The sequence below is a fragment of the Daphnia pulex genome, chromosome 7, assembly GCF_021134715.1.
Source record: "Daphnia pulex isolate KAP4 chromosome 7, ASM2113471v1".
NCBI lineage: Eukaryota > Metazoa > Arthropoda > Branchiopoda > Diplostraca > Daphniidae > Daphnia > Daphnia pulex.
Window position 1 is genome coordinate 3,243,801 of NC_060023.1, and position 14,157 is coordinate 3,257,957.

The 14,157-nt window shown below is 38.1% G+C and overlaps 4 protein-coding genes across 4 annotated transcripts; all 4 read right to left on the reverse strand.

Moving 5' to 3' along the window:
* Window positions 1–807: 807 nt before the first annotated feature.
* LOC124198804 (chitin deacetylase 7-like) lies at window positions 808–2,906 on the reverse strand. The gene is made up of 9 exons (XM_046594849.1): window positions 2,751–2,906; window positions 2,580–2,653; window positions 2,310–2,508; window positions 2,083–2,200; window positions 1,875–2,024; window positions 1,716–1,775; window positions 1,601–1,653; window positions 1,324–1,522; window positions 808–1,221 (listed from the first exon to the last, which is right to left on the reverse strand). The coding sequence occupies exons 1-9, from the start codon at window positions 2,819–2,821 to the stop codon at window positions 1,018–1,020; spliced, it is 1,128 nt and encodes a 375-aa protein (XP_046450805.1). The 5' UTR covers window positions 2,822–2,906; the 3' UTR covers window positions 808–1,017.
* Window positions 2,907–4,013: 1,107 nt separating this feature from the next.
* Window positions 4,014–6,806, reverse strand: LOC124198802 (chitin deacetylase 7-like). The gene is made up of 9 exons (XM_046594847.1): window positions 5,930–6,806; window positions 5,771–5,844; window positions 5,504–5,702; window positions 5,283–5,400; window positions 5,066–5,215; window positions 4,907–4,966; window positions 4,792–4,844; window positions 4,515–4,713; window positions 4,014–4,412 (listed from the first exon to the last, which is right to left on the reverse strand). Exons 1-9 carry the CDS (start codon window positions 5,998–6,000, stop codon window positions 4,209–4,211), a joined length of 1,128 nt encoding a protein of 375 aa, XP_046450803.1. The 5' UTR covers window positions 6,001–6,806; the 3' UTR covers window positions 4,014–4,208.
* A 393-nt stretch (window positions 6,807–7,199) lies between these two features.
* On the reverse strand, window positions 7,200–9,276 carry LOC124198801 (chitin deacetylase 7-like). The gene is made up of 9 exons (XM_046594845.1): window positions 9,116–9,276; window positions 8,962–9,035; window positions 8,694–8,892; window positions 8,465–8,582; window positions 8,257–8,406; window positions 8,098–8,157; window positions 7,983–8,035; window positions 7,708–7,906; window positions 7,200–7,605 (listed from the first exon to the last, which is right to left on the reverse strand). Exons 1-9 carry the CDS (start codon window positions 9,184–9,186, stop codon window positions 7,402–7,404), a joined length of 1,128 nt encoding a protein of 375 aa, XP_046450801.1. The 5' UTR covers window positions 9,187–9,276; the 3' UTR covers window positions 7,200–7,401.
* A 1,092-nt stretch (window positions 9,277–10,368) lies between these two features.
* Window positions 10,369–12,504, reverse strand: LOC124198803 (chitin deacetylase 7-like). Its single transcript, XM_046594848.1, has 9 exons — window positions 12,344–12,504; window positions 12,184–12,257; window positions 11,914–12,112; window positions 11,682–11,799; window positions 11,467–11,616; window positions 11,290–11,349; window positions 11,164–11,216; window positions 10,886–11,084; window positions 10,369–10,784 (listed from the first exon to the last, which is right to left on the reverse strand). Exons 1-9 carry the CDS (start codon window positions 12,412–12,414, stop codon window positions 10,581–10,583), a joined length of 1,128 nt encoding a protein of 375 aa, XP_046450804.1. The 5' UTR covers window positions 12,415–12,504; the 3' UTR covers window positions 10,369–10,580.
* Window positions 12,505–14,157: the final 1,653 nt, after the last annotated feature.

Sequence of the window (14,157 nt, forward strand, 5' to 3'; positions counted from 1 at the left end):
TACCCAGTGCTACATGCAATACATGTATATATTGTACCGCATATTAAAAAAGAAATGAACTCACTTCTGAATAACACGTTTATAAACTCGATAAGAATTGATTGACATACATTATATCAATCGTATAAATATCATTCAGACAGATCTGATATGCATCACTCAATCCCCGTCAACGTCTATTTTACCCATTTGAGTTCGACATGGATGAGCATCAGATAATGGCTGCAGATAAAAAGAAATGTCATCTTATAGCTCAGGGTTGCATCACCGGTATATAAAGGGACGAACAAGTTATGCACAATGAAATATTGCACCACTTATTTTATGAACCAAAAACTTAACATTTTTTGAATTACCCGCCATGAAGACTTCATGGCGGGTGCACCACAATCATTCGAGCCTTAATTTCCATCTAACGGATATACCAACAACTGCATGCGCATTCAAAGAGGGGCGCTACTTCCGATTTTTTTTCTTTTTTTTATGCTACTAATCATGTGACTCATGAACTGATACACAAATTTCGGACTCAATTTATATTTATGCCCAGAAAATAATCGAATGAGAACGAAAAAAAAAACAAAAAAAAAAAAATCTTCGCGTTTGGTTGGTTGGGGCAACTCTTTCAGAATATCAACCAATGAGATCTTTAGAAAAAAAAAACAGGATATTAGCCTTAGCCTTAACAACCATTCCAAAAATAATCTACGTCGGATGATAACTGCATTTTTGGCAAATAAAAAAAAACACGCTTTTCCATAATCATCTCTCAGATGTCTGGAAACTTTGTGTAATAAGTACTGTATGTTTTAAAATAAAACACTTTTGCAAGTTTTATTCCTTATATAATGAATAGCATATAAAGGGATGGAGATTATAGCGGAAGGCGTTTCAATTATCGGAAAATAAGCACGTTATTAAACTGGGAATGAAAACCCTGTAACTTATCAAAGAGGGCCGATTCTAAATCTAAAATACTGTAAGGATACATGATGTTCACCATTTAAAAAATAATAATTAGGGCAAGCCAAGTGGATTCCCGGTCCATGGATAGACGTCAGGACAGGTGACACAAATTGTCATATTGCGCGGGCCAACAGGAGACACATCGTCTTCATAGTAGCACGTATTATTTGTGCAAGGAGTCTTGGTCATGGTTGGACAAGAGAAGAAGTTTGGGACTTCGGCCAACGGTTTAGGATTTTTCATCCAGTCCAATCCCTAAATTTGTTTTCAAACGCAATCGAGAAATAATAACCCGTCAGTAAACAATCGAAATGGAACATATATACGACTGAAGGTATTCTAAAATTATTTTCTCACTCTGGCAATGGGAACAACGTAAACGTCATCGTAAACTACAATTGCATCGAGGAACTTCTTGTAACCCTTCAAACGGTACTGTGCATCCTGGAACCAGGCGTTAGCAGTCAAGTAGATGCCAAATGGAGCCTTGCTTGTAGTATAGTGACGTTGAAAATTGCTCATCAAATATTGATAAGTTTCATCCACTGTATTCGGTCTACAATCAAAAAGATAATGTATATATGCTAAAATTAAAAAAGCACTTCAAGAATTCATTGCAACTCCTGGCACGCACTTGTCACAGGCATCAGCCATACTGCAAACGGTTTCATTTCGGTTTAAAGCCACCTATTGCAATATTTAGAACGTGAATGCATAATTACGAAAGAAGTTCAAACGTTGTTTTTTACCATCGGGACTGTCCAAATACCGGGGTATTTGTCTTTGGGACAAGGCGGGATTGCACATTCCTACAAAACACATTTGAAACATCAAAAACAATTACAAAATCTACTAGAAATTTAGTTTTTCAAAATATTGAGATTCTATAATTTTTGTAGTCCACTTACGTGTTGAAATCCTTGATCCAAAGTGTAAGGCCAAACAGGAGGATTAGTATTTTCAGTAGTTGGGAAAGAACAGTCGTAGAACATGCCAAGATTCTTCATGGCTGTAAAAGTAGCGTCACCGCTTGACTGCAAGAACGGCGCTCGTGCACCCTGTTATTTTGATCCAATTAATGAACATTAAAGATTTATTCAAAAATTGAATTTGTACCCGAATTTCAGCTTTGGGAATGTTCGCAAATTTGGCCAGAGCCTCTTGGATTCCACCAATTTCATCAGTCCACTCGGACACTGACTTGTAAGCCCAATCTGACGATGGAGTTGAGTGGCTGTTATTGAACAGAGGAATGAAAATTTTTTATTTATTTATTTTTTGCTAAATAAATAATTGTAAAAAGACCTATTTTTTAGAAGAAAAAAAAATCGATCATCACTTACGACATGCTGTGGGTTGCAATTTCCTGCCGTCTGAAGTAGAGACTGTGGGTCAGGGTGTAGTCGTTGTACTCGTGATAGACGAAGAAAGTCATTTCAATCGGGCAGCCGTTGGGATTGATGCTGTTGTTCAACAGATATGTGTAGTCCATGTAATTGGTCGCCATAATCGCACCGTCAAACGCCAAAAAAACCAATTGAGCTGAAACTCGATTCAATTCATTATTCCAACTGAATTCAATTTGTATTTATAGAGCAAACGATCAAACTTACGGGTATTCGCCAGGCTTAAACCGCCTGGTGGAGACGTGGACATGCATTTGCAGGCCGGCCCTACGCAATTCGTGCTATACAGTGATGCAACAAATCGATTAATACAACCCGGCCATATACAATTTAAATATTGAACTTGTATATAAATGCAGTAATCACAACGAAACTTACGAATTGCATTGCGCCTGCGATTGGTGGAGGAAGACGGCGAGAAAGAAGATGACGGCCAAAATTCGTTGCATTTTGGCGCTTGTTAGCAAATAGACCCACAAAGATGTTTGAACTGCTTTGCCTCGCTACTATTGCACTTATCCAAATTTATAGCCTCGAAATCGTATGATGCAACGCTTAAGATAACTGATGAAACTGTCAAAAGTGCAAGACAATGCATATTATAATCACAGTTAACAGACAAACCACAAATACTGGTCATATATTTGTTCAGTTACAAGTTTTTCTCTTGTGCGCACTCAAATCACCACCCAGAAAATGTAATAAATTCATTTAAATATTATTATTAGTTGCTTTGTCTACGAAGAATTATTACCATTGGACACGAAATACGTTCGTGAAGCGCGATAGGCATTTGTTTCTTCCTTTTTTTTGGGGGGGGGGAGGGGAGATTCAAAAAACATTTTTTTTTTCTTTTTTTTTTTAATGAGGAATAATCAAACGCTAATAGCCAATAACTGGTTTGGGTACGACTCAGTCAAATAATCAAAAGGCGATGGTCAAGAGAAATTATATGACTAATGTTAAACACGCTGGACTCGAGCTCATTATTTTCCATAAAAAATACTATGAAGTATGAAACCGGATAAATTCGCTTCTACACCTCGCAATTGCCATTTAGCATTTATTAAACAATGGCCCTTTATCACGACCTTACTTGACGTCACTGCATGATAGGGTAAGGCGGCGATGTCATGCCCCATCTTGTTTGGGGGGGGGGGGTATACATTCTTACCTCTTTAGGTAAAGTTATATAATTACAATTATGCTATGTGTAAAAGTTTAACCCGAAATTGATGAATGGTAACCTTTGACGTGAATTAATCCTGAAAGTACAGTTATTCTTTTTCTCACATTTTAGACCCATTTCGAAAGTTCCGATCCCGTCGTGCACCATCTCGTAGTCGCCCATGATATTACATAAGATATTTCTCATTAAAACATTTGGACTGCAAAACAATGACATCACTCTTAGGATTTTGGGGAGAGAATTCAAATCACTTTACCCACTTTTAAGCTTGAAGTAAACTCAAATATTAATAAGAAAATAATTTTTTCCTGAATTAGAACAAAATCGCATTTTTCATAGCTGTCTACAAAAAAAGATGATAAATTAATCAAACACAAGAACATATCTGCTTACATATCTCAATGTCCTCCAAATCCAGCCCAAATCAACACACGTCTTTAACTTTTAAGCACTTTCAAATTACACCAGTTTATTCGTTATATACTCAACCGCATACGATATAGTGATGAAACAGCGGCAACCATTTTTAGCTACATCGTTGATAACAATTCGTATTTGATAAAACTAAAAACTAAAACCTTGCTACCATAGTCCGAGAGGTTCCATTCTAAAGCTAAGGATACACGTTGACCTTAAAAATAAAAGAATTATGGCAAGCCAAGTGGATTCCCGGTCCATGGGTAGACGTCAGGGCAGGTAACGCAACTTTTCATATTGCGCGGGCCGACAGGAGACGCATCGCCTTCATAGTAGCACGTATAATTTGTGCAAGGAGTCTTGGTCACGGTTGGACAATTGAAGAAGTTTGGGACTTCGGCTAACGGCTTAGGATTTTTCATCCAGTCCAATCCCTAAATTTGTTTTCGAACCCAATCGAGAAATAATGACCCGTCAGTAAACAATCGAAATGGAACATATATACGGCTGAAGGTATTCTAAAATTATTTTCTCACTCTAGCAATGGGGACAACGTAAACGTCATCGTTTACTAAAATATCGTTGAGGAACTTCTTGTAAGCCTGCAAACGGTACTGTGCATCCTGGAACCAGGCGTTAGCAGTCAAGTAGATGCCAAATGGAGCCTTGCTTGTAGTATAGTGACGTTGAAAATTGCTCATCAAATATTGATAAGTTTCCTCAAAGGTATTCGGTCTACAATCAAAAAGATAATGTATATATGCTAAAATTAAAAAAGCACTTCAAGAATTCATTGCAACTCCTGGCACGCACTTGTCACAGGCATCAGCCATACTGCAAACGGTATCATTTCGGTTTAAAGCCACCTGTTGCAATATTTCGAACGTGAATGCATAATTACGAAAGAAGTTCAAACGTTATTTTTTACCATCGGGACTGTCCAAATACCGGGGTATTTGCTTAGGGGACAAGGCGGGATTGCACATTCCTACAAAACACATTTGAAACATAAAAAATAATTACAAAATCTACTAGAAATTTAGTTTTTCAAAATATTGAGATTCTATTATTTTTGTAGTTCACTTACGTGTTGAAATCCTTGATCCAAAGTGTAAGGCCAAACAGGAGGATTAGTATAATTAGTAGTTGGGAAAGAACAGTCGTAGAACATGCCAAGATTCTTCATGGCCGTAAAAGTAGCGTCACCGCTTGACTGCAAGAACGGCGCTCGTGCACCCTGTAATTTTGATCCAATGAACATAAGACAACGCCTATATTTATAAAAAAATTTAATTTAAATAAACCCTAATCGAAGTTTTGGGAATGTTGGCAAATTTTGACAGAGCGTCTCTGATTCCGCCAATTTCATCAGTCCACTCGGTGACTGACTTGTTAGCCCAAGTTGCGGCTGGAGTTAAGTGGCTGATTTTGAACAGACGAATGAATTCATTTGTAAAAAATTTTGCTAAATAAATATTGTAGCAGGACCTATTTTTAGTTAAAAAAAAATCGATTTATCACTTACGACATGCTGTGGGTTGAAATTTCCTGCCCTTTGAAGTAGAGACTGTGGGTCAGGGTGTAGTCGTTGTACTCGTGGAAGATGAAGAAAGTCATTCCAATGGGACAACCGTTGGGATTTGTGGTGTTATTGAACAGAAATGTGTAGTTGTCGTAATTCGTCGTCGTAATTGCCCCATCAAACGCCAAAAAAACCAATTGAGCTGAAATCAGATTTAATTTATTATTCCAACTGAATTTCGTATTGATATAGAAGGGACGTTAAACTTACGGGTATTCGCCAGGCTTAAACCGCCTGGTGGAGACGTGTTCATGCATTTGCAGGCCGGCCCTACGCAATTCGTGCTATAAAGTGATAAAAAAAAACGATTATTACAACCTAAAGCTACAATTGAAACAATTACTCGTATATGAAAACAATGAAGCTCACGTATTGCACTGCGCCTGCGATTGGTGGAGGAAGACGGCGAGAAAGAAGATGACGGCCAAAATTCGTTGCATTTTGGCGCTTGTTAGCAAATAGACCCACAACTATGTTTGAACTGCTGTGCCTCGCTACTGTTGCATTATCCACATTTATAGTCTCGAAATTGTAGCTATGTTGCAACGCTTTAAGATAACTGGAGCCGTCAAAAGCGGCACGCCCAAGATAATGCATATTATATTGTTATAGCCACAGTTACAGACACACCACAATAAATTAGCTACTGTCATATATTTGTTCAGTTCACAGAAGTTTTCCTTTTGTAGGCACTCGAATCACCTCACAGAGAATGCAATGAATTTATTTGAAAATATTTTCAGTTGCTCTGCGAAGACTTATTACCAATGAACACGAAATGCGTTTGTGAAACACGATTGGAATTTGTTTCTTTTTTTGTGAAGAACAAAATTCTTAAATTGGTTTTGATGACGAATAATTAGCCGCTGATAACCATCAACAGCTCGCTTGGCTACGACTCAGTCAAGTAATAAAAAAGGCGATAGTCAAGAGAAAACACGCTGAGCTCGAGCTCATAACTTTCCATTATAAATACTATAAACCCTGATAAATTCACCTTCACACCTCGCTATTGCCTTTTGTTACACAATGGTACCTACTTAATCACAGGTATACTTGACGTCACTGCACGATAGGGAAGGTGGAAATGTCTCATGTCCCATCTTGTTTGGGAGTGGGTACATTTGTTCAGGTAAGATAGAATAGCCTAATTGCAATTATGTTAAGTGTAAAAGTTTTACCCAAAATTGATGAATGGCAACTCCTTTAATCACGTGTAATCCTAAAATTGTTGTTATTGTTTTTTCCCACATTTTAACTATTTTGGAAGCTCCAATTCCGTCGTGCGCCATCTCGTAGTCGCCCGTGATATTATTCATAAGATATTTCCATCAGTAAGAAATTTCACTGGAAAACAATGAATCATCACTACACTATTAGGATTTTTTTTTTTGGGGGGGGGGGGAGGGATGGTTTTCAAATCACTTTAGCGTACCACTTGAGACTTGAAATAAATCAAAAAATTTAAAAGAAAATAAGTTTTCCATTAGTTGTGGAAGTTGGAACAAAACCATATTTTTCATTGGCCTCGCCCCTACTAAAAGAAAAGATGATAAAATTAATAAAACAAGAACATTTCTGCTTACGTATCCCAATGTCCCCCAAATTCAGCCCAAATCAACACACGTCTTTAAAGCTCTTTCAAATTACACGTGTTTATTCGTTATATACTCTACAGCATACGGTATTGGAACAGTGGCAAGCTGTTTTATAGCTATATCCTTATAAACAATCCGTATTATGTTATAAAATTAAGAATTCAAACCTTGCTACTAGTCCAAGGGGGTAGTAATATAAAGCTGTAATGATCTAAGGATTCACGTTGACATAAAAAAAAAGAATTATGGCAAGCCAAGTGGATTCCCGGTCCATGGGTAGACGTCAGGGCAGGTGACACAACTTTCCATATTGCGCGGGCCGACAGGAGACGCATCGCCTTCATAGTAGCACGAATAATCCGAGCAAGGAGTCTGGGTCATGGTTGGACAAGAGAAGAAGTTTGGGACTTCGGCCAACGGCTTAGGATTTTTCATCCAGTCCAATCCCTAAATATGTTTTCAAACCCAATCGAGAAATAATAACACGTCAGTAAACAATCGAAATGGAACATATATACGGCTGAAGGTATTCTAAAATTATTTTCTCACTCTGGCAATGGGGACAACGTAAACGTCATCGTTTAATACAATTGCATCGAGGAACTTCTTGTAACCCTGCAAACGGTACTCGGCATCCTGGAACCAGGCGTTAGCAGTTAAGTAGATGCCAAATGGAGCCTTGCTTTTAGTATAGTGACGTTGAAAATTGTCCATCAAGTATTGATAAGTTTCATCCAAGGTATTCGGTCTACAATCAAAAAGATAATGTATGTGCTAAAATTTAAAAAGCACTTCAAGAATTCATTGCAACTCCTGGCACGCACTTGTCACAGGCATCAGCCATACTGCAAACGGTTTCATTTCGGTTTAAAGCCACCTGTTGCAATATTTCGAACGTGAACGCATAATTACTAAAGAAGTTCAAACGTTATTTTTTACCATCGGGACTGTCCAAATACCGGGGTATTTGTTTTTGGGACAAGGTGGGATTGCACATTCCTACAAAACACATTTGAAACATCAAAAACAATTACAAAATCTACTAGAAATTTAGTTTTTCAAAATATTGAGATTCTATTATTTTTGTAGTTCACTTACGTGTTGAAATCCTTGATCCAAAGTGTAAGGCCAAACAGGAGGATTAGTATAATTAGTAGTTGGGAAAGAACAGTCGTAGAACATGCCAAGATTCTTCATGGCCGTAAAAGTAGCGTCACCACTTGACTGCAAGAACGGCGCTCGTGCACCCTGGAATTTTGATCCAATTAATGAACATTAGAGATTTATTCAAAAATTGAATTTGTACCCTAATTGAAGTTTTGGGAATGTTGGCAAATTTGGCCAGAGCCTCTTGTATTCCGCCAATTTCATCAGTCCACTCGGCGACTGACTTGTTAGCCCAAGTGTAGGCTGGAGTTAAGTGGCTGTTTTTGAACAGATAAATGAATTATTTTTTTTCCATCTTTGCTAAATAATAACAGTTTGGACAAGACCTATTTCCTAGTTTAAAAAAAAAACTTAAATTTATCCCTTACGACATGCTGTGGGTTGCAATTTCCTGCCCTTTGAAGTAGAGACTGTGGGTCAGGGTGTAGTCGTTGTACTCGTGGAAGATGAAGAAAGTCATTCCAATGGGACAACCGTTGGGATTTGTGGTGTTATTGAACAGAAATGTGTAGTTGTCGTAATTCGTCGTCGTAATCGCCCCATCAAACGCCAAAAAAACCAATTGAGCTGAAATCAAATTCAATTTATTATTCCAACTGAATTTTGTATTTATATAGAAGGGACGTTAAAACTTACGAGTATCTGCCAGGCTTAAACCGCCTGGTGGAGACGTGTTCATGCATTTGCAGGCCGGTTCAACGCAATTCGCGCTACAGTGATGCAACAAAATCGATTACAACCTATAGCTACAATTGAAACAATTAACACATATGAAAATAATGAAGCTCACGTAGTGCATTGCGCCTGCGATTGGTGGAGGAAGACGGCGAGAAAGAAGATGACGGCCAAAATTCGTTGCATTTTGGCGCTTTTCAGCTTATAAACCCACAAAGATGTTTTGACTGCTGTGCGTCGCTACTGTTGAACTATATCCATATTTATAGTCTTGAAATCGTATGTTGCAACGCTTAAGATAACTGGAGCCATCAAAAGCGACACACCTAAGATAATGCATGTGTCAGTCACAGCTACACAGACACACCACAAACAGGCTAAGCTATACTGGTCAAGCAATTATTTGTTCAGTTCACAGTTTTCCTCTTGTACACAATCAAATCACAACCCAGAGAACGTAATCAATTCATTAAAATATTATTATTAGTTGCTCTACGATACGAAGATTGCCATTGAACACGAACAGTTTTCGTGAAACGCGATTGGCACTTATTAAATTTTTTTGTGGGGAGGGACTCAAACAACATTTTATAATTGGTTTTGATGATGAATAATTAGCCGCTAATAACCATCAATAGCTCGCATGGCGGCGACTCAGTCAAGTATAATATAAAAAGGCGATCGTCAAGAGAAATGATACGACTGATGTTAAACACGCTGAGCTCGAGCTCATAATTTTCCATTATAAATACTATGAACCCGGAAAAATTCGCCTTGACACCTCGCAATTGCCATTTATTACACAATGGTATTTATCAGAGTATTCTTGACGTCACTGCACGATAGGGGAAAATGGAAATATCATGTGACTCATGTCCCATCTTGTTTGGGAGTGGGTATATTTGTTCAGGTAAGATGAAATAGCCTAATTGCAAATATGTTAAGTGTAAAAGTTTTACCCAAAATTGATGAATGGTAACTGCTTTATAAACGTGTAATCCTAAAAGTGTTGTTATTATTTTTTCCCACATTTTTAAACCGATTTTTGAAGCTCCAATTCCGTCGTGCGCCATCTCGTAGTCGCCCATGATATTATACATAAAAATATTTCCATCAGTAAGAAATTTCACTGGAAAACAATGACATCACTCTTAGGATTTGGTTCAAATCACTTTAATGTACCACTTTTAATTTTAAATAAATAAAAAAATTTAAAATAAAATAATTTGTTTTTCAAAAACCACATTTGTCATTGGTCGCCCCTACTAAAAAAAAGATGATAAAATTAATCAAACACAAGAACATTTCTGCTTACACATTATAATGTCCCTCAAATCCAGCCCGAATCAACACACGACTTTTAAGCACTTTCAAATTACACGTGTTTATTCGTTATATACTCAACAGCATATGATGATGGAACAGTGGCAAGCCTTTTATAGCTATTTCGTTATAGACAAAATTCGTAGTATGTTATAAAATTAAGAATTCAAACCTTGCTACTAGTACAAGAGGGTAGTAAAATAAATCTAAAATGCTCTAAGGATACATGATGTTCACCATTTAAAAAATTAAAAGAATTATGGCAAGCCAAGTGGATTCCCGGTCCATGGGTAGACGTCAGGGCAGGTAACGCAACTTTTCATATTGCGCGAGCCGACAGGAGACGCATCGCCTTCATAGTAGCACGAATAACTTGAGCAAGGAGTCTGGGTCATGGTTGGACAAGAGAAGAAGTTTGGGACTTCGGCCAACGGCTTAGGATTTTTCATCCAATCCAATCCCTAAATTTGTTTTCAAACCCAATCGAGAAATAATAACCCGTCAGTACAAAAAAAAAAAAGAATGATTACACTTGCAGCTTTTCCTCAATTCATTTTCTTACTCTGGCGATTGGGACAATGTAAACGTCATCCTTTGTACTCAACGCATCGAGGAACTTCTTGTAACCCTGCAAACGGTACTCGGCACCCTGGAACCAGGCGTTAGCAGTCAAGTAGATGCCAAATGGAGCCTTGCTTGTAGTATAATGACGTTGAAAATTGTCCATCAAGTATTGATAAGTTTCATCCAAGGTATTCGGTCTAAAATAAAAAAAAGTAATGTATATATGCTAAAATGAAAAAAGCACTTCAAGAAATCATTGCAACTCCTGGCACGTACTTGTCACAGGCATCAGCCATACTGCAAATGGTTCCATTTCGGTTTGAAGTCACCTGTTGCAATATTTCGAACGTGAATGCATTGGCCATAAAAGATGAAAAAAGAAGTTCAAACGTTATTTTTTACCATCGGGACTGTCCAAACACCAGGAAATTTGCCTTTGGGACAAGGCGGGATCGCGCATTCCTATATATAAAACACATTTGAAAAAACCATAAACGAATTAAGAAATCTATACTATTCATTTATATTTTTCCCAAACGAGATAACGTAATCATGCTGGTATTAATATAGTCCACTTACGTGTTGAAATCCCTGATCCAAAGTGTAAGGCCAAACAGGAGGATTAGTATTTTCAGTAGTTGGGAAGGAACAGTCGTAGAACATGCCAAGATTCTTCATGGCCGTAAAAGTAGCGTCACCACTTGACTGCAAGAACGGCGCTCGTGCACCCTGGAATTTTGATCCAATTAATGAACATTACAGATTTATTCAAAAATTTAATTTATGATTTATACCCTAATTTCAGCTTTGGGAATGTTGGCAAATTTGGACAGAGCGTCTCTGATTCCACCAATTTCATCAGTCCACTCGGCGACTGACTTGCTAGCCCAAGTGGCGGCTGGAGTTAAGTGGCTGTTGTTTTGAACAGTCGAATGGATTTAAAAAGAAAAAGAAAAATGTGTAAAAAGTAGGAGCAAAAACTTTGTTCAACAAATAAAAAAAAGATAAATTGTAATATTAACTTACGACATGCTGTGGGTTGCAATTTCCTGCCGTTTGAAGTAGAGACTGTGGGTCAGGCTGTAGTCGTTGTACTCGTGGAAGACGAAGAAAGTCATTCCAATGGGACAACCGTTGGGATTGATGCGTTTGTTCAACAGAAATGTGTAGTTGTCGTAATTGGTCGTCGCGATGGCTCCGTCAAATGCCAAAAAAACCAATTGAGCTGAAATTCAATTCAATTCATTATTCCAACTGAATTAAATTTGTATTTATAGAGCGAACGATCAAACTTACGGGTTTGCGCCTTCGTTAAACCGCCTGGTGAAGACGTGGACATGCATCTGCAGGCCGGCCCTACGCAATTCGTGCTACAGTGATGCAACAAATCGATTATATACAACCCGTACAATTTTAAAAATATTTTGTATACAATAATAATTACAACGAAACTTACGAATTGCATTGCGCCTGCGATTGGTTAAGGAAGACGGCGAGAAAGAAGATGACGGCCAAAATTCGTTGCATTTTGGCGCTTGTTAGCGTTTTAGACGACCCAACTATAGGATTTTGTACGTGACTGTTGCCTCGCTGCTGCTACTCCATCCGTATTTATCGTCTCGAAAAACGCATATTTAATGACCATCTGATAATTGTTATAGAATGTTCTCCAGCGCGTAGGATCGTAAATTGCGTCGCACCATAATTTTATTGCGCGTCTATACATTCTACGCGGTGCGTGTTGCAATGCTTTAATTCTCTAAGAGAAGATGTCGAAAAAAAGGTCGACAAAAATTGTCAAGCGTTTCGACATTTGGTCCAGAAAAAGTTCATAAAAGTAGATACTTGTCATCTACATTTTGTGTGACATTCCCCTACTGTTAAGAGTTAATCTCTCTCTTATTCGTTAAAAAACGAAGGCGAGAAGATAATAGGTAACTGGGTCCGTTGAAAAATTCTCACCCGAGATATAATGCTTATAGTGGCAGACTCGAATGTCGAATATTATACAAACATTTTTAATTCAACCATTTTCTTCATACTCAAATCGCCGCCCAGGGAATTTATTAAATGCATTTATAAATAGTATTATTATAGTTGCTCTTAGAGACTGGTCTATATATACGAAGAATTATGATTATAATCGGCACGAAATGCGTTCGTGCCGCACGACAGGGGTTTTTCAAGAAATAGTTTTGATGATTGGATGATGATGAATCAGCCGCTAATAACCAATAACTCACATGACTACGAACCAGCCGAGTATTATATGTAATAATAAAAAAGGCGGCCGCCAGGAGAAATTACACGGCCGTTAAACACGCCGAGCTCATCATTTCTATATGTAATAAATAACACGCAAAAAATAAATAACGTGTAGCGAATTCTGCCAATCAAATAAGATCGGATATATTCCCCATTTTCAGTCCTGCGATTGATGCAGCATTTGATTTTATACATAGGCCTACCAATATCCACACGTAGTGGCATTTATAAGAGTCTAATTGACGTCATGGGATGATAAGAGGCGGAATTGGCTTGTCCCGTCTTGTTTGGTGGGCGCGAGTCCTCCCACGTCGAACGCCCCGACCCGAGCTGAAATATTGCAGCTCCCAAAACGCCGAATGTCTTTTTATCAGATTTAGGAGTCCTACGCCCAGTGCTGCAATTCACTGGGCAATGCTGCTGGACCCTTATAGCCTTCGCTCTATACATTTCGTGAGACTGGTGATATTATAAGGCCGGCGATAGATAGATGGAGGCATTCCTTTTCCTGACGTCAGCCAGTATAGCTTTCGTTTCCGACGTCGGAAGGATCACTATACAGATTATCTAAATGACCTCCAGGCGAAGGCTGCCGACTACTTCGCACGCATATGACGGCAGCCAAAAAATGCCACCATCAGATTTTTTTCTCGAACATCAGCGAAAGTTATATCGCTTAATTCCATCTATAAAATAACCTTTATTACATATTTTTATCTGAATTAATTTTGAAATTTAGCGGGAAGATTTGAATATTGACGTATCAGAGTCGAAACTTATTATTTTTTCCCTAATAGTCCAATTTTTGGCTTTCGCCAGAAGGGGCCCCTGCAATTACATAAATGAAAAGGAGAGAAAAAAAAAATAAATGATATGCCGTGTGGACTTTTGGTGCTGTTGATTTGACGACGACCGTTATCAGGTTGAACGCGGTGTGGAGCGCGTCTGTATTTATCTGTAACGATTCCATTCAGAGCTGACTGTGGGGGCTAATAAAGATCAGTC

Bases quoted from the DNA above. Each gene is read 5' to 3' on its own strand.
- LOC124198804 (XM_046594849.1), bottom strand. From the start codon at position 2,821: ATGCAACGAATTTTGGCCGTCATCTTCTTTCTCGCCGTCTTCCTCCAC. The intron at 2,201-2,309 runs GTAAGTGATGAT...GTTCAATAACAG, and splicing joins ATTGCAACCCACAGCATGTC to CCACTCAACTCCATCGTCAG. The intron at 1,523-1,600 runs GTGCGTGCCAGG...TTTTGATTGTAG, and splicing joins ATGGCTGATGCCTGTGACAA to ACCGAATACAGTGGATGAAA.
- LOC124198802 (XM_046594847.1), bottom strand. From the start codon at position 6,000: ATGCAACGAATTTTGGCCGTCATCTTCTTTCTCGCCGTCTTCCTCCAC. The intron at 5,216-5,282 runs GTTTATTTAAAT...TCAAAATTACAG, and splicing joins TTCCCAAAACTTCGATTAGG to GGTGCACGAGCGCCGTTCTT. The intron at 4,967-5,065 runs GTAAGTGAACTA...TGTGTTTTGTAG, and splicing joins TGGATCAAGGATTTCAACAC to GAATGTGCAATCCCGCCTTG.
- LOC124198801 (XM_046594845.1), bottom strand. From the start codon at position 9,186: ATGCAACGAATTTTGGCCGTCATCTTCTTTCTCGCCGTCTTCCTCCAC. The intron at 8,893-8,961 runs GTAAGTTTTAAC...ATTTGATTTCAG, and splicing joins TTTAAGCCTGGCAGATACTC to CTCAATTGGTTTTTTTGGCG. The intron at 8,158-8,256 runs GTAAGTGAACTA...TGTGTTTTGTAG, and splicing joins TGGATCAAGGATTTCAACAC to GAATGTGCAATCCCACCTTG.
- LOC124198803 (XM_046594848.1), bottom strand. From the start codon at position 12,414: ATGCAACGAATTTTGGCCGTCATCTTCTTTCTCGCCGTCTTCCTTAAC. The intron at 11,617-11,681 runs GTATAAATCATA...TCAAAATTCCAG, and splicing joins TTCCCAAAGCTGAAATTAGG to GGTGCACGAGCGCCGTTCTT. The intron at 11,085-11,163 runs GTACGTGCCAGG...TTTTTATTTTAG, and splicing joins ATGGCTGATGCCTGTGACAA to ACCGAATACCTTGGATGAAA.